At 43.3% G+C, this 27406-nt stretch overlaps 2 protein-coding genes and 2 pseudogenes across 2 annotated transcripts; 2 read left to right on the top strand and 2 right to left on the bottom strand.

Moving 5' to 3' along the window:
• Positions 1-1381: 1381 nt before the first annotated feature.
• On the top strand, positions 1382-8945 carry LOC127776174 (uncharacterized). The gene is made up of 4 exons (XM_052302523.1): positions 1382-1732; positions 3229-3322; positions 4237-4329; positions 5228-8945. The coding sequence occupies exon 4, from the start codon at positions 5421-5423 to the stop codon at positions 8475-8477; it is 3057 nt and encodes a 1018-aa protein (XP_052158483.1). The 5' UTR covers positions 1382-1732; positions 3229-3322; positions 4237-4329; positions 5228-5420; the 3' UTR covers positions 8478-8945.
• An 829-nt stretch (positions 8946-9774) lies between these two features.
• Positions 9775-10811, top strand: LOC127776175 (RING-H2 finger protein ATL74-like). Its single transcript, XM_052302524.1, has one exon. The coding sequence runs from the start codon at positions 9901-9903 to the stop codon at positions 10549-10551; it is 651 nt and encodes a 216-aa protein (XP_052158484.1). The 5' UTR covers positions 9775-9900; the 3' UTR covers positions 10552-10811.
• Positions 10812-12619: 1808 nt separating this feature from the next.
• On the bottom strand, positions 12620-17955 carry LOC127777538 (putative DEAD-box ATP-dependent RNA helicase 51; annotated as a pseudogene).
• A 3272-nt stretch (positions 17956-21227) lies between these two features.
• LOC127776044 (uncharacterized) lies at positions 21228-23621 on the bottom strand (annotated as a pseudogene).
• Between the last annotated feature and the right edge of the window lie 3785 nt (positions 23622-27406).

Genomic DNA, 27406 nt, shown 5'->3' with positions numbered 1-27406 from the left:
AGTGGTTAAGTTGGCAATGGGCTTATGGGCCTATTTAGCACAGCTCTAGCTCCAACTAGTTTCAACTTTGGAAAAGAGCTGGGTGGAGCGCTCCCACAAAATGAACTAGAGAGGTGAAGTTGTGTTTAGGCTACTCCACAATTTTACTCCAGACACAACTCCTGAAGCTAAATTTAGGAGTTGAAAATCTACCAAACAGACCCTATGTCTATCATTTTGGCTATACTCGCTCTGTAAAATTGATTTGTCCTAGAGTCGTGGTCGGTATTTTCCCTCTCAAGATTGCTCATCCGTTGCTATCACTTTTCACGAAAACTTTTATAGCTTTGACCTCATTTTTCTTTTGCTTTGATTTATATTGCAACAGGAAAACTTGGCAAGATTTTCAATTCTTCCAATCTATACCTTCATTCCAAAATCCTCTTAGAGGAAAGAAAAACCAAGGTTTTTAATCCTCCTTTTAAAAAATCCTCTCCATCCCAAACAACTTGCCAGCTTGGAGCCTTGGTCTAGGATATTCGGTATGTACTGGTCCTGTAGCGGGGGGCTGAAGGTGATTGGACTTTTCATTTTAGCCCTTTTGTAAATATTATTTTACAAATACATCTAAAAACTTTATTGTATAAATGGATCCGAAACTCGACGCCAAAGTTGAGGTTAAATATCTCGACATCCGTACCAATGATCTCATACCATATTACTCTATCCGTTTCACAATGTAAGTCATTCTAGCATTTCCCACATATATATATATATATATGTTTAGATTTATTAACATCAATATGAATGTGGGAAATGCTAGAATGACTTACATTGTGAAACGGAAGAAGTATCAAAGTGTCCATTGTGCGTGGTTGGTGAGGTGGATGGGGACAACACTAGTCTGTCTGCTGCTGATAGTCTACACCTATGTCATTGGTGTTTGATCTCCCACACACTTATCCCAATAGTAATCCTAAAAGTAAAAGCTAAATTAGGAATGATTTAATTTCCATATGAAGTCCAGTATCAAATCGACATGATTTGGAGGGAGGAGGGAAGACTGTACCATTCCCCACAATAAAATATATATCACGAGAGATGAATCGACATATGTTAGTTCATCGTTTCCCCTTCTTTTCATGCTGAGATATTAACATATCAATCTCCAGCACACACCCTTTGTCACCATGGGTATCCGCGCCAAAACACTTCGGTTCGACTGAAACACCCAAGGTTATCGACGTGGAGCTACGAATCTATTTTTTTCATCACAAATTGCTTAAAAGGGTCTATCTACAAAAACAAGTTTTCGAAGAGGATCAAACTGTAAAAAAAAGAAGTCCCCTACCCTACGGTGGTATAGTACGGTGCGACGCACACTACTCGTGTCTTCTCCTGCGCGAGAGACTCGAGGACTCCCCTCCCCCCCCTCTCCAAACCCTCGCCTCGGCTCCCCCGCAGCCGCGCACGCCACCGCCGTCGCCTCTCCTCTCCACCGCCTCCCCACCCACCCGCTAGGTTTCCGCCGCTGCCCGGGGTTCTCGCCGCCGCGCCGCCCTCCCCCACGCTCGCTCTCCGGGTGGGGGTGGTGCCGCCCCTCTCCTCCTCCGTTTCCAGGCGGGTGCCGGCCGGGGGGGTCTCTCGCCCTCGTCTCCTCTCCCCCTGGTCGTCGGCACCGGCGGCTGGGAACTCGCCGACGCGTCGTTTCCCCGCGAGGCCGCTGCCTAGATCTGGAGGAGGGGGTTTGGGGGTAAGCTCGTGGCGATTCTTCAATGCCCGTTCGTTCCGTGCTATTTTGTATTATTTTTTGGGTGGGGGGTATACGGTTTCATCTGACGATTCGTGCGGGTTTTTGAGTTTTTGTGGGGTGAGCTTGCGGTGGTTCGTCTGTTGGTGGTGGCTAGTTCATGAGGTCGTTGAAATTAGGGTTCGTGCAGCCGCATTCGTCTTGTTAGTGAAGTGGGCTTTAACCGTGCGAGTGTTAAATGCTCGTATAAAAAGAAGGCTGCAACAATTGCATGCAAGCTAATAGTGCCTGCCACCTCTAATTGTAATTTCCGACCAATATACGGCATCAGAAAAGTGCTATATTAAAATTATTCATTTCGGATTCTGGGTAGGTAGATTGAGAAGGGGCAAGTTAATGACAAAACGCATGCGACGAATAAGCTGAATCCACTAGTAAATAGTGTGGTCTTTTAGTGGATGCAATGATTACTTAAGTTTACTGAATAATGTTGCAGTAGCGAATGCTAATGATTTTTTCTTCTGTAGTTATTAGCCAGTGAAATTTGTCAGTATCTTGTCTATAGCTGTTTTGAACCATGCTATTGATTTTATTTGAGATTTAATAATATCTGTTTGTCCTTAGAAGAATGATTTTATTTGTTCTGTTTCGTTTGCCATTGTACACCACCTATACATGATTAGATACTTGCCTATTCTGTTCATGTCCAGTTCTTTTAGTAATGCGAATTGCATACCCTTTTTCTGACATCTGTAGAGTTTAGAATGCGTAACCTACTCCCCCTGTTTGAGAATGTTTGCTGTTAACAAGTATGACGTGTCAATATGGAATAATCAAAAGCTTCTAAATTGTCCACGACTTTTGAACAGTTTGAGTATATGTTATTGCCCTCAGACATTTCGAGAGGAATATCCTGTGCCATCACCCTGTTGTTTTCCGGACGCCCCTCATAGCTTGTTTTCAGGACATGTATTTGGAGAACAACAGGAGATGCTTCCGGAATTTTCTTTCTAACTGTTCAAGGGCATGGAAACCAACCTGAACCGCGTATCCTCAAATTGGATTAGGTATCTTTGCCTAACTAGAAATCAGGATACTTCACCATTAGCCAATCTTTTGGAGTTAATTTACTAATGTTGAGTGATGAGTCTTCTGTGAGCGTGTAAATGGTCCTAAGTGATTTGGAACTGGTGATTCTATGAATGAGCCTTCGTTGCAAGTATCAAGTAGCAGAAGGTCAATTGTGTGGGAACACTTTGAATAGGACTTGGTAATCATTGATGGTGTCCCAAAGGCTATGTGTAAAACTAACGTGCACTCACCCTTCTGACTGGAACAGTGGTTTGTCATATAGTCTGAATATTTTGAAGTGTGAGCATGCTGATTTTACTGTATGGTGTAAGCATTGTCTAATTCGAAAATATGACAAGATATGCAAGCTATAAAGTTTTCCCACTTATTTTTTCTGATGCCTGATTGTGTTCTTGAATTTTTTTCAGGTAAAATACTGTTTGTTAGACAACAAGATTGAGATTCTCAAACCTGTTGGCTGGTGCTATATCATTTGCATTTGGTTGAACTCGAAACCAAAAGGTACTGTGAATTGCAAACACTTGTTATTCTCTTAATATGCAATGTTAGAAGAATATGGATTGGAGTTATATTACTGTTGTTTTATTTCTGCTGTTTGCCACTGTACGACCTAACACCTATGCATGATTAGTTACTTGCCTATTCTGTTAATCTACACTCTTTTTAGTAATGTCTAATTGTGTACTCTCTTTCGGACATATGGAGAGTTTAGACCTTTGTCTCCTGTTTGTGGGTACTTGTTGTTACTAAATATGACATGACATCCTGGCATATTAGCAATGATATTTGGATAGTTTAAGTATATGTGGTTTGGGTTGGTTTTTATCCTCTCGTACAGCCTCACCCTGTTGTTCTCCGGATACACAAACTCAGAGCTTGTTTTCAGGACATGTATTTGGAGAATAATAGGGTGATGCTGCCAGAATTTTCTTTTGAACTGTACAGAGGCATAAAACCAACCTGAACCACATATCCTCGAATTGGATTTGGTATGTATCTTTGATTAACTGGGATACTTTTCCATGAGCCATGTCATTTTATGGAGTTAATTTGCTAGCGTTGAGTGATGCATAAGTATGCAAGCATGTAAATTTTTCAGAATGCTTTGGAACCACTGTCCTGTGAATGAGCCTTCCTTGCAAGTATCTAGTAGCAGGAGGTCAATTGTGTGGGAACACTTTGAACATGACTTGGTATCATTGATAATGTCCCAAAGGCTGCGGCAACTACTATGCACTCAGCTTTTTTACTAGAAGAGTGATTTGTTGTATAATCTGTATATTTTGAACTGTGGTCATGCTGATTTTACTGTATTGTAACCATTGTCTAATTTGAAAATGTCACAAGATATGCAGTCTATAAAGCTTCCCCACTTATTCTTTCTGATTCTTAATTGTGCTCTTGATCTCTTTCAGGTGCAATACTGTTGGCCACATAACACTATTCAGATTCTCAAACCTTTTGGCTGATGCTGTATCATTTGCATTTAATTAAAGTTGAAACCAAAGGTAATGCAAAGTGCAACCAACTGTTAGTCTTGCTGCATATATTCCTCTTTGTCTGAAAAGAAGAAATTTATCTGTGTTATATACTAGCAAATATACAATGCTTTTATCTCCTAGATGTATTATTGATTTTGCTCTTTTTTTTTGGCCCTTGGTCAGCAATTCTCTACAGTACTGAACACTCAGGGGAAAAACACAGAAATTTTAGGGGTTTTGTCAATCCCTATTATACAAATAATAATTTTACGCTCACCAAGAAAATGCTACTCCTTTCCATAAGGGGGGCATGATGCAGGCTAAAAGATTGTTTAATCGTGTTGAAGTTTTATGTTTTGTTCTTGTAAGTAGGCCTGCTAATGGTCTTGAAACCGTTCTGAATCCAAACTACCCAACAAGGACAGCTTCTCACCCACAAATCTATTGATAGAAACCAAACCAAACCATTCCAGCCCAAGCTCCCACCCTAGCCAAACCTTCAGTAGTATGGGTAACAGCATTACACCCAATTCTCAGCCCGTTTCTAACCATGGAATACTTTTTATCAAAATGTTGAAGTAATCGAAGCATCTCCAGTCTTCCTATAAGGATATTTTTAGTAATTTGATCTATGCCACCACTTCAATTACAGTTTTGGTTTATGCTGCTACTTTTTTGGCAAATTCAGTCTGCCACACAAATGTGAAATTTGTTTGGGCCACACTGAATTTGTTTTGGCAAACAATATTGGGACGGATGGAGTATTACTAATGGTGAAGCGATATTGCTGTAGATTTAGTTTCTTGAGATAAGCAAGAAGGCCTATTTGGCCTTTGTTCTACTGTAGTCTGTTATTTATCAACAAATGTTTTTTTGGTCCAAATGGAAATTCTTAATCAGAGTCACTTGTTCAAATTTTGTGCAGGCTGGCAACTTGTTAAAATTGGTGTACCATTTGTTGTTTGAAGCCATAGCATATCTCAGCTCCTGAACAATAAGGTGCTGTATTCAGCACAGTTTAAGTGTGAAAAAGAATGGATAGAAAAATCACACTTTGTTGCCACTGGTATGCTTTTGAAAGAAATTAGGGGTTTGGATCTCTATCTATTCTAGTTACAATGGATTGCAACAAAGATGAGGCTGTTAAGGCAAAAGCTTTGGCTGAAAAAAAAATGCGGGAGAAGGATTTCGCTGGTGCAAAAAGGATGATTAACAAGGCACAAAATCTCTCCAAAGATGTTGACAGCAACATTTCACAAATGTTAACTGTTTGTGATATTCATTGTGCTTCTGCAACGAAGGTTAATGGAGAGATTGATTGGTATGGTATACTTCAAGTACCTGTCACAGCTGATGACACACTAATAAAGAAACAATATCGTAAGCTTGCTCTTTTGCTACATCCAGACAAGAACAATTTTGCAGGTGCAGAGGCAGCATTTAAATTAGTGGGAGAAGCAAACATGACGCTTACAGACCGCTCAAAACGTTCTGTCTATGACATGAAAAGAAATGCCTCAGTCAGAATTGGTTCTGCAAGAGTTCCTTATCAGCAATCAAGGAGAACTGCACCTGTTAGACCTACCACTACACCTGTGAATCTCCATAATGTGCATCAGTCACAACAGCATAAGCCCTCAAATCCTTCAGACTCACAAACATTTTGGACCATATGCCCAACTTGTGGCATGCGATATCAATACTACCTTTCAATATTGAAGAAAGCTCTCCGTTGTCAGAATTGCTTGAAGCCCTTTGTTGCACTTGATTTAAACGAGCAAGCTGTTCCTTCTGGGGCAAATCAGAGGTCTGCTGGGGTGTGGAAAAGTTCAGGAGCACCACAAAACTTTCCAGGTTCACAAGCAAATGTAGGACAGCAAGCTCAGAATTCTGCCAATCCAGTCCATGCTAATTTTGGTTCTCATAATGCACATGTAGAAACAAAGAGGGGAGCTGATGGAAACGAGGCTGGTGGGCTAAAGAACAAAAGAAAATTTGCTAAGGCAACAGGGAATTCTTCAAAAGCTTCTTCAGTTGCTGGATCAAAAAAGCGCAGAAAAGCTATGTTTGAATCTAGTGAATCTAGCGCTTCAGACACCAGCACTGATAGCGAAGAAGAGATTATTGAAGATGGTCCTGCTGCAAGTAATGTAGGGCCAGATCAACATCCCCGCAGATCAAGCAGGCAGAAGCAAGAAGTTAAGTATAATGAAGATAGCGATGGTGACGACACTGACTGTCACGGCAATGGTGATGATGGTTTTGTGAGTTCTCCCAGTTTGAAAAGGTTAAGGAAAGGCGGTCTGTTTCATGGTGGTGAAAACAATGAAACTAAGTTGAATGCTGACACAACTGGGCCTGGGCATGATGGTCCAACTAATGGTGTTAATAATTACAATAATACAGAAGGCATAGAGAGAGGCTCTGCTTGTGCTGAGCAAATCAAGAGGGAAACAATGTCTGGTGGAGTAAATAGTGCTGAGAAAGAAAAATTATCCCATTCTGTCAGCAACAATGGTCTAGAGTCAAACTCTGATGATGCTCCAAATGAGGTTATTTGTGCGGATTCAGAATTTTTTGACTTCAATCAACTTCGACATGTAAATCAGTTTAAAGCCAACCAGATATGGGCTTGCTATGATAGTCAAAGCTGTATGCCAAGATACTATGCTCGAATTACAAAAGTAAAACATGTCCCGAAGTTTATGTTAAATTTCATTTGGCTGGAGTTTGATCCCAAAAATAAAGCAGAGGCTGTTTGGTCTTCTGGGGACCTACCAGTGTCTTGTGGACGTTTTAAGCATGGAGTGTCAGATACAGCAAAAGAGAGCAGTATGTTCTCTCATGCCATTTTCTATGAAAAAAACAAGACAAGAAACTCTTATGAAATATATCCTAGGAAAGGCGAAGTATGGGCTCTTTTCAAGGGTTGGGATATTGATTGGAGTGCAGATGCTGACAAACACAAAAACTATGAGTATGAAGTTGTTCAAGTCCTCTCTGATCTCACTAGTAGCACTAGCATCATTGTCATGCCACTTGTAAAGATAAAAGGCTTTGTTAGCTTGTTTATTCAGTCTAAAGAGGCATCCCCATATGTGATACCTCAGGATGACACACTAAGGTTTTCACATTGTGTCCCTCGTCATACGATGATTGGAACCGAAAAAGAAGGGATTCCAGAAGGGGCTATTGAACTTGATCCTGCGGCGCTTCCTCTGAACTTTGGAGTGGCTTTTGCTTCTGTTGTTCCAGAAAGCTGCTGTTCAGTGAAAGTGCAGGGTTCTGGTGCTGAACACATAGGTTCATCCAGTGGAAATAACTGTCACAAGGGATCGGTGGATGTTGGGGAGAGCCAACATGCTACATGCGCAAATACAGGGTTCGCTACAAGGACAACAAAGGCAGAGATCAATGAGCACAACGCTCGATCTGCAGTAGAAGGTACAGATGATGACGAGGAACCTGATGATTTTGCCCAAGCAGAAGTACTATATCCTGAATCAGAATTCTTTGAATTTTCAGAAATAAGATCGATCCACAAATTTCAACCTGGGCAGATCTGGGCTCTCTATAGTGATGTAGATAAGTTCCCCAATTACTATGCCTGCATAAAAACTGTTGATGTCAAGAATAATGAACTGCAAGTAAGATGGCTTGATGCTTGCCCACAGAGTGAAGAGGAGAGAAGATTGGTAAGAGAAGATCTAACAGTTGCGTGCGGAACCTTTAAGATTTCCAGTTTCCATGGTATTCAAACTTACAATGGTACAGAGTACTTGTCTCATCCTGTACAGGCCAAACCTGGTAGAAGAAATGAATATGAAATAGTTCCTTGCCAAGGTGATATTTGGGCTGTTTTCAAGAACTGGAGGACTGGATGGACCGCAAAAGATTATAAGAAATGTGACTATGAATTGGTGGAGATATTTGGCCACACTGATTCATCCATACAAGTTCAGCTTTTAAGAAAGGTGGATGGTTATAGGGCAGTATTTATGCCAGACAGAAGAGAGGGAGCTGTGAAGACAATAAGGAAAGATGAGTACCCAAAGTTCTCTCACCAGATTCCTTGCTTCCATCTGACAAATGAAAGAGGAGGCAAGCTTCGAGGTTTTTTGGAGCTCGATCCTTTGTCAGTGCCAGAGATGTTTCTTTTCACCGAATCAATCTGAGATAAGCCTTATCCCAAGTTAATCTGCTAGAGCATTTCTTGTGATGCTACCGGAACTAAAGGTTTTCCAGAAGTTGGGTAGTCCACAATTCAATATTTTGCTTAGTGACAGAAGCTGCTGGATTTTCAGAATTTGTATGTAGCAGTAATGTTATGGGCCGCAGCTTTTGCCTATTCTCCAATCCTCACTATGAAGGCGTTGTCAGGCAATCGGGACCGTTTTGCAAGATTAGCTGCAGTCTGAACTGATTAATTTTCCTGCAGCTGCTTTACCTAGTTACCGATAGTTGTATCTAGTTCTCTAGCTGGACTATCAATCGTCCTTTCTCTTGTCGTACTTTGCATTGTTGGACCATGTAAAATTGAACTGTGCGAGGCCAGTCTGATTAATTCGGAAATCTCTGTTGGCCTCCCTTTCCTGGAACTTAATGAATTGAGTCCAACTTCTGTTTAGGTTGCCAATTGATCATCATAGGGGTAACGATGAACTAGATTCTGTGCAATGCTTCTGTGATGGGAATGGACAGACACCCTGCTGCAGCTCTCCCAAGGTATCATTCGTCCATTTATTGATTTGTTTCTCTGCTGTTTTCTTTCCAGCAAGGTACAGGTTTGTTGGCATCCATTTGATTTGATCTTTTAGTTTTGGATGTTGGTATGCTGTGTAGCTGTTGCTCTATGAACAGTTTCAAATCTTTAGAATTGGGATTTGGACCTCGAGCCTGTGATTTAGGTCTTGTTTAGAACAGGTAGGAATTTGTGGGAAATTTAGTTCAGTTTTAGTTGTATGAACCATACAAAAGGTTAGACTTCATCTCTGCTTATCCGAAGTCTTTGATGTAATGGTGCATCTCTGAACACAATGGTCTCTAAGATAGATTAAGGTTTAATCTAAGATCTCTGTTGCTTGATTTCAGCTGATATACTCGGTCTTAAAAGACTAGCAAGTAGCAACTGGATTGCTTTTTCTAACGATGGTAACAGAGTAGCAATTTATGAAAAGTTTATGGACCGATGCCCCTTTTACCGGCAGTGTTGTCTCATCTCTATTTGACCACCATCTCTGTTATTAGTATCATCTCAGGGAGCCCTGGTTTAGAGTGTGCACAACCACAATATCAATAAAAAAAGATTTGTTATCCTTCAAAGTCAACAGATAATTACTTAGTAGGACAAAACCAATATCGTAGCTAGATGCTCATCCAAACAAATCTATGATGAAACAAGCATTGAACCTAATCGCCATGGAGGCATTATCTTAATCATGAGGATTACAAAGAAAATGTATATACCATTAGCGAACCTGGCGCGTCCACGAAAGCTACCTGCATCCAACCTGCCTTAGTTGCAGCTTGCCTCTGCTCTCTGCTCTAGCTGCTATCCGTTTCTGTCTCGGACAGGACGAGCTTAAAGCTGCGTCGCCCATGTCGCCGTTGCTCAGTGACAAGCGTCGTCGCGCACGCGCAGCGATGTCGTCGTCGCCGGCGCCGGTGGAGTCCCCATGGCTGACGATGCGCGCCATGCGGCGCGTTGGCGGCGCGGACGGCGGCGGCGGGCAGCGGAGCGCGCTGATGGTGGCGTCGTACCCGGTGCTGCTGCTGCTCGTCGTCCTCGCCGCGTTCGTCAAGTACGTGTGGATCGCGCTGGCGCTCTACAGCGCGCTCCTGCTGCTGTTCTCGTGCGCGTCGCGCCGCCTGGCGCTGGCGGAGCGGCTGCCGTCGCCGCTGGGAGGAGGCGGAGGAGGAGGAGGAGTCGCCGCGGTGACCGCGGCGGAGGAGCTCCAGGGCGCGGCGGCGCGGGGCGGGGTGTCCGGGGAGACGCTGGCGTCCATCCCGGCGTTCGCGTACGACGCGTCCGCGCCCGGCGGCGGCGGCGAGGCGGCGGCGCAGTGCGCGGTGTGCCTGGAGGCGCTGCGCGGCGGCGAGACGGCGCGCCGGCTGCCGTCGTGCGCGCACACGTTCCACGTCGCGTGCATCGACATGTGGCTGGGCTCGCACGCCACCTGTCCCGTCTGCCGGCGCCGCGTCGAGCGCAAGCACAAGGGCGGCGTGCTGCCGCCGATGCCGCCGGTGTAGCTCGTCGTACTTCCTGTGGCTTCCTCCTAGTGATGCAGAAGATTGCAGAATGGCAGACAAAATTTGTCAAATTTGTACTACATGTTTAGATTAGAGGTACAATAGGCCAGTTTTTCTTGCCACTCTGCTTATTCTGCTGTTTGTAGATGTTAACGCGACTCATCTTTGTGAAATCTGAAGCCTGTCGCATACACAAATTGTCACCCTGTTAATTATGATCGGACAATTTTCTTAACTACTTTTCGTCCTTCTTCCTCTACAGAAAAACCACTCCCTCTTAAAAAAAAACGATCCAAAAAACCCGTGAAAAAACGGCATAAACAAAACTCAGTTTACATTTTTATCTCCCAATTCGACATAAAAGAAACTGAACTACATTTTTATCTCCCGATCCAGCTGCAACGCCCGGTGCGTTGCACGTAACTAGTCATGGTCTCATGGACCCATGGGGTGTTAGTAACAGGGTTCGCAATCTCTGAGTGAAAAAAAAAACATCTTGGGGGCGAAAATTTTGATTTTTTTTTTGAAACTTAAACAAATTTCCACTGAATTTAAATATTCCTTTTACTAAATTAAAGCACATTGAAAGTTTTTGGCCAGAGGCACATCGCACCATGGTCTATCAGTAGACCCGAAATTTCTGAAATTTCATACCAAAAATGTGAACCATGTTCCGGAATTACCACAGGTAACCACTCCTAAGTCCTAACCTGTCCATGATGTGAACTGTGGAGTCTGAATTAAATTTGGGATGTCACTAACTGACATCAGGGTTAAGCTAAGAAGCACTGGAATTAAGGCATGTGAGAAGACTGAGTATTTCTATTTTTTCCCCTAGAATTTTGCAAATCTGCATTCAACAGCATCACCTGCAGCATGTTTTTGACATTGTTGGTCAGCACAAATTATTTCTTAAGAGAAGCAAATGCTCATTTGCACTACAATCACTTGAATACTTGGGCCACATTATTAACTCCAAGTGGAATAAAGGTTTGGCCGGGTATTGAAGTCCATAAAAAAATATGGTATACTTTTAACCGTCCTCTCACTGATTATTTATTTAGGGGGTGTGTTTGAATGCGTTCGTACCTTATTCTTCTCGCACGAAAAACAAGCTAACTTATTAGCGCATGATTAATTAAATACTCCCTCTGTACTAAATTATAGGTTGTCCTTTTTTTGGAAAATCAAACTAGGCACTTTTGATTAATAATTACACTAATAATACGTAGGTCAAGTATTATTATGTTATATTATTAGATTTGTATTTTAAAATATTTTCATGTGATAGTAATTTTATAGCTGTTGATGACATAATATGAAATTAATTAATGGTTAAAGTATGCTATTGAAGACCGTCTAAAAATATATTGGTCTTATAATTTGAGACAGAGAGAGTATTAGTTAAGAAAACGTGAAAAATAGATTAATGAGATTTTTAAAGCAACTTTTCTATAGATTTTTTTTGCTAAAAATGTATCATTTAGCAGTTCATAAATGTTGCTTTAAACGTATCATTTAGCGTGAAAAATAAGACAAGTTTCTATAGAAACGTATCATTTAGCATGAAAAATAACAAAGTAGAAGTTGGAAAAGGGTAGTGTTGAACATAGCCTTAACAGTCTCAACATAATCAAGAATTTTGTAAGAAATTAAAGAGGCTCTTAACTTTAGGGCGTATTTAACCCTACCTAACTTCTATCTCTATAATACTACCTCCGTCCCAACATATATGACACCATTGATCTTTCGCATAACATTTGATCATTCTTTTTTATTAAAAAAGTAAGTATGAATATGTAAAAGTTGTAGTTTCTATGATGTTAAAACAAGTAAAAAAAAGATATTTATATGATTATTTTGAATAAGATAAATGGTTAATCATTATGTCAAAAGTGAATGACGTCCTTTATTTTGGGACGGAGTGATTACTTCAAAAGCTGAGCACCTGATGAAGGAATAGGTTATGTCCTTCAAGCAGGACAATCATAGCATTTTTTAGGAAAGGTTTGGGACTTCAGAACACAAGCATTATCGACCTATGAAAAAAATAATGCTAACTAATTTATTCGCCGCCGATAAGTGGATAAGTTATTTGCAACACAGACCATTTACCATACTAACTAATTACAAAAAGCCTCACTCATTTGGGAGAACAAAAACTCATCACTAGTATTCAGCAAAAGCTTCTCCCAATTTGTGACATACTACCTCTACCTGTGTTAACCAGATGACAACCAGAACTAGTGAAAGTGTCAATGATCAGGAACAAAAACGGAGACTCAACCACTAGTAAAAATATTAGATGATCTATCAGATTCTCCAAACACAGGGTCTTCCTCTCTAGAATCTTGCAAACTGCCTACGATCATCACCACCTTTCCTTCCGTAAGGGTTTGAAGGGCCGATACCATGCCTCCTGCCAGTGTTTACATTCCTCTTCTTTCGATGTTTTGACGCACTGCTCTCCAGGTCCAGATTCACCTTTGGAGGCTCACCAAAACAGAACGAAGCCGCTACGCTCTGCAAGACAGCGAGGAATAACACACAAGCTAGTTCAATTTTCTGTGGTGTCAAACCCTCTAATTCGGTATGCGAATGAACACACGCCATTTTCATTGGCGTTGAAGAAAGAGTTTAAGAAGCATCAGCATTTATCTTACACCAACTGACAATTAGACTTTTCATCCTCAGCTAGCATGCTAACATTCAAGGGGCAAGCTAATCTAACAGTAAAATTAAGAAAATAACAACTGTGCTTCTACTTGAGAACTAAGATTAGATTTCATAAGTGAAAGAATAATTTAAAAATGAACTAAAGGAAAGAGAACAGAAATATGCCCCAACAAACCTGAGTAACATTTAGTGTGAATTCTTACGTGCAATGAAAACAAAATGCAGAGGAAAAGTAATGCGAACAAACCAAAGACAACCCTGAGAAAGAACACTGTAAAATTTTACCGTCAAATCAAGTTGATGGATAGCAAAAATGTCTTTCATAGAGTGTGATTTGTATGCCAAAAGATAGGATTTGTAGGCTTCTTTCGCCGATCAGTTTAGGATGTAATTCCCACCAACAATTTTCTCCTGCTCAAAACTTGAGTCATAATGCTACATATTGAAATAATGGGATTAAGTCATTGTAATTATGTAAAGAGACACTCACAAGGTAAGGTTGCAATTTTGGCACAAGCTCTTGTCTGAACACATATTCAGATACAGAAATATTAGCTGCCTGCAGGAAAACATGAAACATGTTGGGGCGTTTTGGTTTGATACCAAAATGTTGCCATACTAATTTTTTGGTACTTTAAATAGTAAATGTGATGATTTGGTTTGAAGCCAAATGTTTGGTAATGCCTATACTCAATGTGGCACAATTCTAGAATATTCTTCACCACAATTTAAAATTTGGCTCTCAATTGGCATAAATCCAAAATACACTCATTTACAATTCTACCCTACCGAAATATTGGTAGTGCCAAAACTTGCCTAGAGTTTGACACTAACAACATATTGGTAGGGTACTAAACCAAACAAGCCCGTTATTCCCTCTGTCCAAATATATTATGGGTTGGAGAAGTCAAATCATAAAAATGTTTATGGTATGAAATTATACAACTAGATTCATATTTTAAGTATTTTGTGAGAAAACAATTGTCAGATGAATTATTTCATACTTTCAGGTGAATGAGCAACTGTAATTCTTTCGGTAGTAAGAACAGTATTGCACTTCCTTTGCCATTATCGCCACGGGCAGTACGACCAACTCTGTGAATGTAATCCTGCAAATTAAATTCCAATGTCAAGTTAGTAAAAGTGAGGAATAGAAATTTTCTTTGGCACCATTTAAAATCCCTAACCTTTGTTTCATCTGGAGGATCATATTGCACAATATAGTCCTAAACAAGGCAACAAACTCTTAGGTTAGTAAGTGGACAAAAATAGGAGTGGTTAATTAAATGGTCTAAAAACCACAAGTCAAAAACCTCACCACATCAGGAATATCAAGTCCTCATGCTGCCACATTAGTGCATAATAAGATGCCATGTTCTGCCTTGTGAAACTTAAAAAATGTACTAGTTCGTTGATGCTGCTTTAGTTGCCCATGGATATCATAACACTCTATCTGGATGAAATTCAGAAGTTGTGCATGGAATTTGACTGAATTACATGATGAAAAGAACACCATGACCTTCGTCTTCTCAGAAAGTGCCTTTTTCAGGAAAGCATACAGAACCAGAAACCTTCTCTCACTAGGAATGACACAATAGCCCTGCTTCAAGCCTTCAACAGTAGCCTGAAAGAGCATCGCAATTATTTCTCACACCAAAGAACAAAAAAAAGTTCCACTAATCTTGTGTTCATGATCATCATGTAATCCAGTCAAATTCCAACATAAAAAAAACTTAAAAGGACAGTTAAACAGTTCAAAAGTTCAATACCTTTGATTCATGATCATCAACTCCAACATAAACAAGTGTTCGCTGCCTTTCTTCTTTGCTCCCAAATGTTAACTTCGCAAAATCTTCAACCTACGGAATGCCAGCACATAAGCAAAGACACCAATGAAGGAAACAGCTTGAATGAGCTGAATAACAGATCCACTAACCTTTTCAGTCTGTGTAGCAGAAAAAAGAACAGTCTGCCTGCCCTGCAAATGATGCATAATAAATTGCAGGATAAATACAGTATTATGTCAGTAAAAAGTTAAAGGCTGCATGATGCATATGAAATGAAATTGCCAGATGGGCAGATAGATGGTCATATACCTGCCGAGGAAGGAGTTTAAATATTTGTTTCATTTGTTCCTCAAAATTTTGCTCAAGTATACGATCAGCTTCATCAATTATAAGGCACTACAACATTAAGATGAGTTATGTCAAAGACAGTGAAGAGGGCGAGGGGGTCAGTCACGACATTCATTATATTGGACAGCAATTTCAAGGCATTCTGTAGCTTCAGCCAAAACTACCTGTCCATATGGCAACGGCAAAAGTATCAACTAGATTTGACTCCATGTAACACCCATAAACTTGGTGCAACTAATAACAAAACAACAAGAAATCTGCAACAGAGCTAACAAGGACTTGACAGTAGAAAATTATCACCGAAATTTTGCCAATTTGACCCTTTTGAGAACGTGCCAAAAACTTTATTGCAAAAATATAAAACCACCTCAGGGCCAGACCTGATGGCTCTGAGTTATAACGCCTTAGCGCCACAAATGATGGTGTTGACCTCTTATCCAAGGTGAGTGTTTGCCAGATCAACGAAGCTCAATATATGCGCATTGGCACTGAGATCTGTACTAGCTAAAAGGGGTGAATGTCTTCTTTGACTGCAAGGTGTGCTTGGTATAGTAGTGGTGTCTTATTCTCTTATCCAAGAGGTCATGGGTTCAAGTCCTCTTGAACCCATGACCTCTTGGGTAAAAGCAAGAGACTCCACCACTGCACTAGCCGCACCATTATATCAAATAAGGCATGTGCTTCCTTTTAGTTAGTAGAGAGCTCAGTGCCAATGCTATTGATGTTGAGCTCCAATGACCTGGCAAACGCCATCTCCAAGGTTAACACCAATGGCGCTGAGTTAGTGATCCATTTTCGCAATAAGTTTTTCAAATGGGTAAAATTGTCAAAATGTTGGAACCTATAGAAAGTTGTTTTAGACATGCCTCTAGTCAAACATCAAAAACCTTTACCATCTGTATCTTTTTAAATATTTAACCGGGCACATGAAAATTATACGTATGGACTTGTAATGAAACAACTTCCGCAAAAGTACAATTCTATCTGTCTTTACAAACATAATACAACAGAAATTATTGTTAAAAGTTGCAATTTGGAGACAGTACGAATTAATGTTAAAAAATACAGCTTTGCATATACTCAGCAAAATCTATTTTGAAATTTGATTTATACTCTAATTCAGTACTAACAAACACACTGGACAGAATAAAGGGTAGATGCAGGCACACAATTTATATACGAAATAATCAGGTGATTGATTATGCAAATTGCGAGAGAAACATGAAAATGCAGCTCGTACTTTTTAAGCAATAAGGAAATTTTAATCTGCAAACTATTTCAACAGACAGGTTTAGTTCCACATTGTAAAGGAAAGTGTTTCTTTACCTTTAGGCATTCATATTTGAAACTTTTGGTTTTTTGCATATGGTCCAGAAGCCTTCCTGGCGTTGCAACTAATACATTGATCCCTTTCGCGAGCTGCTCAGCCTCGCCCCTCAAGTCAATACCACCAATTACATATCCAAGAGTTTGTGAATGATACCTCATTAATTCCTTGGCAACATTGTGTGTCTAGAGCAATTGAATCAATGAGACGCATGATTAATTATACTGAAATACAAAGATGAGCCACTAACAATACATAATCTGAACCAAAATTTAGATACACTACAAAATGCTGCCTTTTAAAGTTTAAGAATTTGCTAATAATTGGCAACAGCAATGTGAAAAGCAGCTTTCTGTGCATTCTTAAAAATACGTTGACATGAACATAAATTGCCTTAACAAAGCTAGTACAATCTTATCTCATTTTACATGTACATCCAATGTTGATTTTTTATTTTCACTCACAAGTCACAACAAGTTCAATTGTTGAACAGGCATAAAACATGTAGTATAAAATGGATCCAAAAGAAATACTGCTGCATCATGCATGAAAAATTTTGTCTGTCAGGTACCAACAAACGCCAAACAAATACTAGCAATGCGTATGAAAATGCACATGGATAGCGAGCTCCCTTGTTGGGCAAAGCACGATAACTCCGGTCCCGTTCCTCGGCGAGAAGCGCAGCCTGCAGAGCAGCTCGATCGCCGGGATGAGGAACGCAAGCGTCTTCCCTGAGCCGGTCTTGGCTGACGCCATCACATCGCTTCCCAACATCAGAGGCGGTATCGATCTAGCCTGAATCTGCAATCAATCAATCAATCATGAAAAAAAAAAATGACACCTCGTTACATATCTGTCGAGCACTGAAATCCAACAATTTTTCAACAAAAAGAAGATGGATAACTGTGGAATTTTTAGACGATGGATGGTGACCTCGGTGAGGTGGGTGTAGTTCATGTCTCTGATGGCATTGGCGGTGAGGTCGGAGATGGGGAGATCCGAGAAGAGCTTGTCCGTCAGAATCCCTGATCCCTTCTTCCCCTCCCCCTGCTTCTTCTTCCTCTTGCTCTTCTCCTCCTTCATCTTCTTGTTGTTGTGCTCCCTCCTCTTCCCCGTTGCGTTGTCCTCTCCCTCCGAATTGCAGGCGGCGGTGTCGTGTACCGGCTCCGGTTCAGATTCCGGCGGAGTAGCGGCGGCGGCGGCGGGGCGCTTCCGCTTCTTGGACGACGGCCGGGGCGAGCGGGCACAGAGTTTGATCGGGTGCATTGCGTCGGGAGGAAGGGGAGGGAAGCGAAGCAAGCCGATCGGGTAGAGTTTTTGGGGCTTGGACGACGGGGTGAGGAGGCGGCGGGGCGGCCCGGCGCCGTGGAGGAGGATGCTTGCAGGCGACGGCGATGTGGCGGTGGCGGCAGTCCGGCCGTCGAGGAAGGCAGTCGGGTCGTGGGCTGGGCAGCGTCGCTTGAGCGGGCCAAGAGGATTTTCGTGAGGGATAAGTCCACTATGACTCCCTCAATTATAGGCCCAGTCTGGTTTGTACCCCTCAACCACGCTACCATATATCTTGCCCCCTTAATTATTAAAAAATCGGTGCAAAATAACTTTTCCAATGGTTCTGAAGGTGGTTTATATTGAAATGACGTGTACGTACCACATTGACTTATTATTCATCATCTAACATAGCACTACAATAATAAAAATAATACGTGGGACCCATAGTTTTAGTGACTGTTTCCTCATTTTCTCCTCTCTTTCTCTCCACCTCTTAGCGCTCTTTCTCTCTCTATGGTCGAGACGACGGTGAGGACCGATAGGACCAGGATGTCGCCTGCCAGTCGACGTGAGAGGTGGTGGCCATGCGTGCTGAGATCAGCCAGGCGAGGAGGAGGGAGAGGAAGGCAGCGACGATGCCGAGGACAAGTTCAAGTGGGGGAAGGGCGTTCGGTGGCTTTGGTAGGCCAGGAGTTCGGCGTGGCTCAAGGCAGAGACGTCTCCCAACGAGAAGGTCAAGCGGCTACGATGGCTGAGGAGGCCACCGTCACCACCTGGGTCGTGAGTGGCGTGGGCTGATGTTGTTGTGCTGCACGATAGTGTCGTCATCGGGGAAGGTATTCAGCTGAGGAGGGAGCTAACGAGGGTACAACGGTGGTGCTAGCGGTGGTCACAGGGTACTGCATCGAAGAGGAGATGGATGTTGGGTGCAACCGCACACACTCTCCTTGCTTAGCGTGGCAGCAGCTCCCCCCTCTCAATTAACACAATATGAGATAGAAACTAATATCGATGATGGCACTGGTTGCCTAACTTCGCCACCCTCTCATCGTCATCCTCGTTTCCCCAACCACCACCGCTGGTCCTCCCTGTTGTCGTCCTCTCCCACCAACCACTGGTTGCCTAACTTTGCCATCCTCTCATCGTCATCCTTGTTTTTTAGTCCCACCTTGGCTAGCTAAGGTAAAGGAAACCAGCCTATAAGATAAGGTGTCCGGTTGAAAAAAAATCCGGTTAATTGTTTTGCACTGAGCGAGAGCGAGGATGAAAGCACAAACAAATTAATTTAGGGGTGTGGTTCGACTAGATGAGTTCTGGCATCTGCAGCCTCTAGAATCTCTAGCTGCAAGAAGCTCCTCAAATAGTCCAGGTTTTCACTCAGATTTGAAGAAACTGTAGTTGTAGAATCTAGAAAATGAACTAGAAAGAAGCTGTAGTTGTAGAATCCAGAAAATGAACTAGAAGACAGAAACTAGGTTTCCTAGCTTCTCTAGATAAGCTCCCCAAACAGGGCCTTAAGTCCCGCCTTAACTAGCTATGCTGAGGGAGACAAAAGCGCAAACAAATTAATTCAGAGGCGTGGTTCAATTTAGATGAGTTGGGCCTAAATCCGTATCACACCCCAGATGTTTCGCCGGGCGCCGAAAATAGGAAAAGAATCTGTCACTAGGGCTGTCAACGAGCCGAGCTCGAGCGAGCTTGCCTGCCTAGGCTCGAGCTCGATACAAGCTCGAGCCGAGCCTATAAAATGTTCGAGCTTTCAAACAGGCTTGGTTTGAGCTCGATCAAGCTCGAGCTTGACTAACGAGCTCGATTTTTAATTAGAACAATGTATATTTCAAAGGATAATTTTTAAAAACTATTTAATTTATGGTTTATCATATTAGTATAAGAGGAAAAAGAATAAAATAAACATATGATGCCAATACAAGGCATACAAATAACATATTTGATTTACCGATTTATTAAATAGTAACAAAAAATCATATATTACTAGGCTCGTTAGAAGCTCGAGCTCGGCTCGACAAAGCTCGCGAGCTTTGGGACAGGCTTGGGCTCGGCTCGTTTGGAGCTCGAGCCGAGCTCGAAACGAGCTTAGGACGAGTCGAGCTCGAGCAGCTCGCGAGCCTCGAGCTTTTTTTGACAGCCCTAGCTGTCACTAACCAATGGGGTCCACATATTATTTTATTTTTTTTATTATTGTAACGCCATGTTAGATGATAAAAACTAAGTCAACGTGACAGGTAGACGCCATGCCGGTGAAAACTACCTTCAAAACCATAGAGAGTCATTTTCTATTGGGTTTAGTAGTTGAGTGATTAAACTATCTGGTATTATGGTTGAGGGATATGAATTCGACCTATAATTGAAGGAGTCAAGATGAACTTTTTCCTTTTTCATGTAGAGAAACCGAGAAAATCCTACCGGATTGGGCCTCCACTATTTATTAGCACTAGCCCGTTTACACATTGGAGGGACCCATATTCGTTGGACGGGGTTTAAACCAGCCCAAATCTAAAGTATTGATAGAAGTAATCTTTCTTGAAAAGTTATTATGCAAAATTATGTGAGCCATCCGATTTCCCCTCTAAACAATATGAAACCGTTAGATCCTTGAACTGGTGAAATCTTTTCATGGTACTTGAAGAAACTTCTTTTTACAAGAAAGTCCTTCCACGTCCCTAAGATAGAAAAAAAATCATGATTCCCTGGTAAAAAAATTGTGATGGCGAGACAACGTGCACCTCCCGACCTCCCCCTCTTCGCCGCGTCCCCAGTGTTGTCGGCCTCTTCTCTCACGCCACCGCCGCTGCCTCCCCATCCCTCCTCCCCTCCCTTTTCTGCAGCGCCACCTCTTCCTGATCCCGTCGTCGCCGTCTCCTAGTCCCTGGCACTGTCACCGCCACCATCTACTCTCCCTCCACCCTCGTCCTATCCCTCCTAGTTTAAAGTGAAAATGCCAATATGACATCCTGTTATAAAAGAAATAGTCATTGTAACATTTAAAATGTCAAACACATTAAACATATTTCAAGCCACGTCGCCAATATACTCTCTCATTCCCTAAATGTTTGATGTCGTTGACTTTTTTAAACATGTTTGACCGTTCGTCTTATTTAAAATTTTTTGTGAAATGTGTAAAACTATATGTATACATTAAAGTATATTTAACAATAAATCAAAAGATAGGAAAAAAATAATAATTACTTAAATTTTTCGAATAAGACGAACGGTTAAACATTTTAAAAAAAGTCAACAGCGTCAAACATTTTGGGATGGAGGGAGTATTTCAGTCTATACATCAACGTGTCCCCATAGGTCTTACACAAAGTCACAAACAACCAATAGGGCCTAGATAGCATCTTCAAGAGGTGACTAAAATTAGAGTCCAAAAATCTTATATTCTCTAATGATTTTACAGTTAGTATTAATTAAGTAGATATCCCACTCCACTACACGGGGTTACATTGAATACTGATAGAACCCACAAAGATCTTAGCCCAATTACAATCATTATACCTGCAAATTAGGAGCGCAGTTTCACTTAATTTTACTGCGACGATACAACAGGAACGACTACCGAATCAGACAGGCGGCAGCACAGCGGCCGACGCCGCCGCCGCGGCCGCCACGGACTTGCGCGGCGGGAGCACGCGGCGGCAGAGCGGGCAAGTCCGGCGGACGCGCAGCCACACGTCGACGCAGTCCTCGTGGAACAGGTGCCCGCACGCCGGCAGCCGCCGCACCATCTCGCCGCCGCGCAAGTCCTCCAGGCACACCGCGCACAGCACGCCGCCGCCGCCGCCGTCGCCGCCTCCGCCGGGCTCGTACGCGAACGCCGGCAGCACGCCGATCCCCGCGCCGGCGGCCATCAGCCCGCACGCGCACGGGCAGCTCAGCAGCCGCCGCCGCCGCCCCGACGTCGACGCCGCGGCGGAGCCTCGTCCCGTCGTCTGCGCCAGCCTGCCGGCGAGCGCCAGCAGGAGGAGCGCGACGGCGACGGCGACGGCGCCCGCCACGGTGGCGCTCACGGCGTAGGCGATGGAGCAGTACAGCCCCATCAGGACGTTCACCGCCATGAATCCGTAGCACCCTAGCCTCGTCGAGCAGCCATCACCGCCTTCCTCCGCCGCCGCCGCCGCCGCCGCCGTCGCCTCGGGCATCCCGACCAGCAATTTCTCCGATGATTTGAACTGAATATTTCGTGCCAAATTCCTACGAAATGCTACGAATTTTCCGAAATGCAGCGACGACGCCGAATACAAAGAAACACTTGGAAATGAGTAGCACACGATCTGCATGAACATAGCTGGCGGATTACAGAAGCAGCGTCACGCTCTCGACGTGGGCGCTGAGTTCCAGACGTGTCAAGCACGTACTACGTTGCTGTTACCGTACCATTTTAAGTACGTACACCTGTCCAAATCGGTTGCGTTTGCATCAATCGCAAAGTTAGTAGAGTATATTAATTTGAGAGTTTGTAGAGATTTCTGTATTGTCCTATGCCGGCTAAATTCCAAATAGCCGGTTTGGTCACAATCTTATGGAATCTTGGTTGATTATTATGTCCTGTTGATCCCGAAAATAATTGGTTACAGAACACGGTTACAGGGCACACTTTTCTGGTTTGGAAATGCTAATTAGTTAGTATACCAAGTAGTAGAACATTCGGAATTAATGTACAGTGACGCAGTAATAACAACACTAGGTGATGTTAGTAGTGAATACCAAGCAAGGTGAATTAGCGTTTCACACCGGCGGCAGCACGTCGGTGGAGGAGACCGTCGCGGCGGCGGAGGATTTCGCGGTGACCTTCTCCGGCGAGAGGTCGCGGCGGCAGAGCGGGCAAGTCCGGTGCGCGTGCAGCCACATGTCGATGCAGTCCACGTGGAAGAGGTGCCCGCACGACGGCAGCCGCCGCACCGTCTCGCCGGCCACGACGTCCTCCAGGCACACCGCGCACAGCGCGCCGCCGCCGCGCGGCTTGCCCTCGCCGCCGTCCTCGACGTCGGCGGCTGGGGGCTCGTACGCGAACGCGGGCAGCGCGTCGATGGCCTGGGCGGCGAGCCCGCACGACGCGCACCGGCGCACCTGCAGCCGCACCGCCGGCGCCGCGCGGGCGCTACCGCCGCCGCCGCCGGCGTTCCCCGCGTAGAGCTCGGGGGCCAGCGCGACGGCGAAGGCGTCCGTGGGCGCGAGCCAGCCGGCGAGGCCGAGCAGCAGGACGAGCACCCCGGTGGCGGCGAAGGCCCTGGCGACGCCGACGGCGGAGACGAGCGCGCACAGCAGCAGCAGCGACACGCACGCCACCACGATGCCGTAGCAGGCGCGCGCCTCGCCGTCGCCCGGCGGCGCGGCGGGCCCCGCCGCCGCCGACGGCGCAGGCCGCACCGCCCTCAGCATGGCCGCCAATCTTGCCGTCCTCCTCCTCCTCGCGATCGCTAGCACTAGCCCCACAAATCCACCATGCGCGAGCAGCAGCAAAGCGTTCCAAGAATCCGCGGGCGAGGGGTGGAATGGTGAATGGAATGGTGGATGCGGATGGTGGCGGCGGGGCGCGCGGCGTGTTTATCTCGTTGGGATTGGGAGGCGTCGCCATCGATGGGACTCGGCTGCTGGTTGGTGGACCTACTTGCCTTTCTCGCTCGCTTGTTTCAGTTGGATAGACTTGGCAGGCACGCACGCCCACACTCCTCGTACGCTCAAAATATCAGGCGATTCGCGATATTTTTGTCACCGTGGCCTTTTGTGTTGTGGGATCACGCAGCACAGGCTGTTTATTACTAGAACACAGGAATTTTATAGTGTGTTTATATAGTTTAGTTTTGTTTGTTCGTAACCTTGTAAATTGTTTCTTGGATCCGAAAAGCTTTTACATGATTTTCGTATAAATCGTAATAATTCATACATTCAATAGGTGGTTCAAAATAAAGTATCTTTTTTGGGCTGTTCTGCTACAATTAATGGCACAACCACGTAGCCGGTTACTACTTATTACTTATTACTTGCTACATAAGTCAAATTTGTTAGAGGCTGCGAAGGAACACCGTAGGCAGCTGAACAACTCCTTCATTCGCATTGAGATAGTTTTTTTTTACTTATTATCCTCTTGTATAGCATACTCCAACAAATTAAGGGGAAAATAACTACCTGATTTTTTTTTAAGTTTTATCACATTTTAACCGCCAACTCAATAAATTGAGGGGAAAATGACATTGCGGCTCCTTTCGTCTTTTTTTTCTTCCCCTTCATCTATATGTGACCATGTCTCCGTGATGTGTGGCGATAGCGGTGGCGAAAAGAATAGGCCAGCGAGCGTGGCAGAGAAGAGGGGTAGTGGGTGCTTGTGTAGTTGTATGGGCGCACAGATGGCGGTGAGGACGACAGGAGCGCAGAGGTGATCACTACTCATATGTAAGGCAAGGCAACCCTACACCACTCATATTATATATAAACCTTATAGGTTATAGTCTTATTTCTTTTACTATATTTAATGAAACTATTCATGGTCTAAATGCTGGTTTGTAAAAAAAAAGAATGGCAATAGCTACCAAGTGTCTAAATGTGTGTGTTTGTTTATAATGATCATTTCTACGCGTGACGAAATAGTTTAGACTCAGTTCGGCTCAGTATTTGGTTGTGGCTATTCACGGCTCAAAAAATGGAGCGGATTATTAGCTCATGGTTAATAAGTATTAACTATCATAAATTTGAAAAATATTTTTTTCATTTTTCTGAAAAAACTTCTATACAGATTTATTTTTAATAAAACATGCAGTTTATTGATTTGAGAAGCATGGTAAATCCAGCCATATATTTAGAAAATTTTATTTCCCGTATTTTACTTCACTTGTAAATTAATGAACATTTAATATAATTCTAAGAATAATTTATTAAATAATTTATAAATCCTGAAACAAAAATCAGGATTAAGTTGTACAAAGAGGGTATTTTTTATAAAACCACACCTATTATAGTTTAAGTTGTACAAAATCAAAAACCACATAGATTTAGGCATATGGCACATAAGCCTAGATATTTTGGTCATAAAATTTTCACAAAACTACACCATTGATCATTTTGATATGGCAAATTTTGTTATAGGATACTCAAAATTTGTGCAATTTACAGATAGACATCGAAAAAATGTGTTACAGCTAAAAGACACTCTAAACAACTGATAATTTGCTATGCTAGAGGATACTCTCGACTCAATTGAAGAAATAAATTCTTAAGAAAGACGAGAATGACCTTAGGACCACATGCTTTAGACATGGCATTAGAGTAAAAGTTTAGAAATTATGCAATTGTAAATTTACAATCAACATAAGTAAATCACTAGCATAAATCATATTTCACCTTCACTCTATTCTCAGCTCAAAAGTTTTTGACCCTAGGGGATTCTTGTCTTTTTGAAGAATTTCTCTCTCTAATTGAACTGAAAAAATCCTCCAGCAAATTACCAGTTTTTTAAAGTGTCTTTCAGTCATGACATATTTTAACGATGCCTACCAGCAAATTACACAAATTTTAAATTTCCTGTAGCAAATTTTATCTTTTGATTAGGAGTATGTCAAAATGGTCAATGGTAGGGTTTTGAGAAATTTTAAAACCATAATCCCTGAGTTATGTTCCACATGCCAAAATCTCCGTGGTTTTGTGCTATTTAGATCATAATAGTAGAGTTTTATACAATTTAATAAAAGAAAATTATCCCTATAGGATGGATTAGAGAGTACTAATTGTCTTATTAATCGCATCCATTTAAATTTGTTCAAATCTTATAACAACCACCGTTACTCTTTACATTGATAAAGAAGATTATAACTTTTTTCTCTATCACTAATTTTTTTTCCTACAACATATATTATTATGGGGATGGAGGGAGTAACCACCTTAGTCTTTATTTAATTTTCCGCACAAAACATTTGTAGATTCCAATGTTTTATCCACAGGATTTTTCTTCAAGATCAGTTCCTGCAATTGCTCAATTGTGCAATCCATAATTAATAGACCCTGTTGTATGAAAAATGTCAGACAGCAATGTAAAGCGGCTCTGTTGGACAGCTAGCCTAGTATTGTCGACTTAGCAAAACATGATACCATAAGGGCCCCATCAGTAACCGAACCGTAAATCCTCATTTCGATTTGAAGCTTACATCACTAAGGGCCTCATCGTACGGCACATTTGCAAACGAAAAATAATTTATGAATAAAATTTTTATACACGTGTTCTTAACGACCTAGAAACAAAGGCTGAAAAATAAACTTCGATGAAAAAAACCTAAAATCAACCTTAAATTTAAGGCTGAAAATTTAAATTTTAGCTAATAAATATAGCGAAAAAATGAGTCCGTAGAACAATATGAAATGCTTAGCATTTAGTTATAAGGACAGTGTTTGCATCCATGAGACCATGATTGGTACAAAGGTTGGGAGTTCATCAGTTCCGTTATCCAAAACATATCAGCAAGCACAGATCGAGCAAAGATGGCCTTGGAATTCTTTCGGTCATCTCACTACTACAGCGCCAATTTTTCCGTGTGGGTGGGTGGCCCGCACGCACCCAATCGTCTGGGAAAATCGCGATTTTCGCATGCGATGGCGTGCCCACACGCGAAAACCGATTTTCACGTGCGGGCGCTTAAGCCGCCCGCATGGAGAAAAAAAAAGAAACAAAAAAAAAGAAAAAAGAAACCCTAACCCTAACCCTAATCCGCCGCCGCCTAATCGAGGCCCGCCGTCGCCGTCGCCCGCTGCCAAATCTCACATCTCAAGAACACACATCACAAGAAGCATCACATGAACATCACAAGAACACATCACATGAACATCACAAGAACACACATCACAAGAAGCATCACAAGAACACACATCTCACATCACATGAACATCTCACATGACAAATCACACAAAAAAAAACACAAGTAAAAAAGAGAGGAGGGGAGAGATAGATCCGGTCGCCGACGCATGCCGCCGCTCCGCCGCCTCCTCCCCCGGATCTACAAGGGGAAGGAGGGAAGGGGGCGGCAGCCGCCGGATCCACCGCCCCCAAGCCCCCCCTCCGCCGGATCTGCATGGGAAGGGAGGGGAGGGGGCGCGCGCCGCCGCCGCTGTCGTCCGCGGCCACCGCCGCCAGATCCGCTGCCCCCTCCCCCGCATCTGCAAGGGGAAGGAGGGGAGGGGGTGGGCGCCGCCGGATCCGCCGCCCCCAAGCCCCCCTCCGCCGGATCTGGTAGGGGAAGGAGGCGAGGGGGCACGCGCCGCCGCCGCTGTCGCCCGCGGCGGCGGCCGCCGCCACCGCCTGCTCTCCTTCCGTCGCCGTGCCCGTGCTGTCGTGGAGGGGAGGGAGAGGGAGGGAGAGAGAGAGAGGAGTGGAGTGGGAGCGGGCGTTGGGAGGGGTTAAATGGTGGGCCCGTGCGGTGCGTGCGGTTGGCTTAGGACGCCC

The sequence above is a fragment of the Oryza glaberrima genome, chromosome 6 (assembly GCF_000147395.1).
Source record: "Oryza glaberrima chromosome 6, OglaRS2, whole genome shotgun sequence".
NCBI classification, from domain to species: domain Eukaryota; kingdom Viridiplantae; phylum Streptophyta; class Magnoliopsida; order Poales; family Poaceae; genus Oryza; species Oryza glaberrima.
The sequence above is the reverse complement of the archived record's forward strand: the minus strand, read 5'-3'. Positions and strand labels throughout refer to the sequence as shown.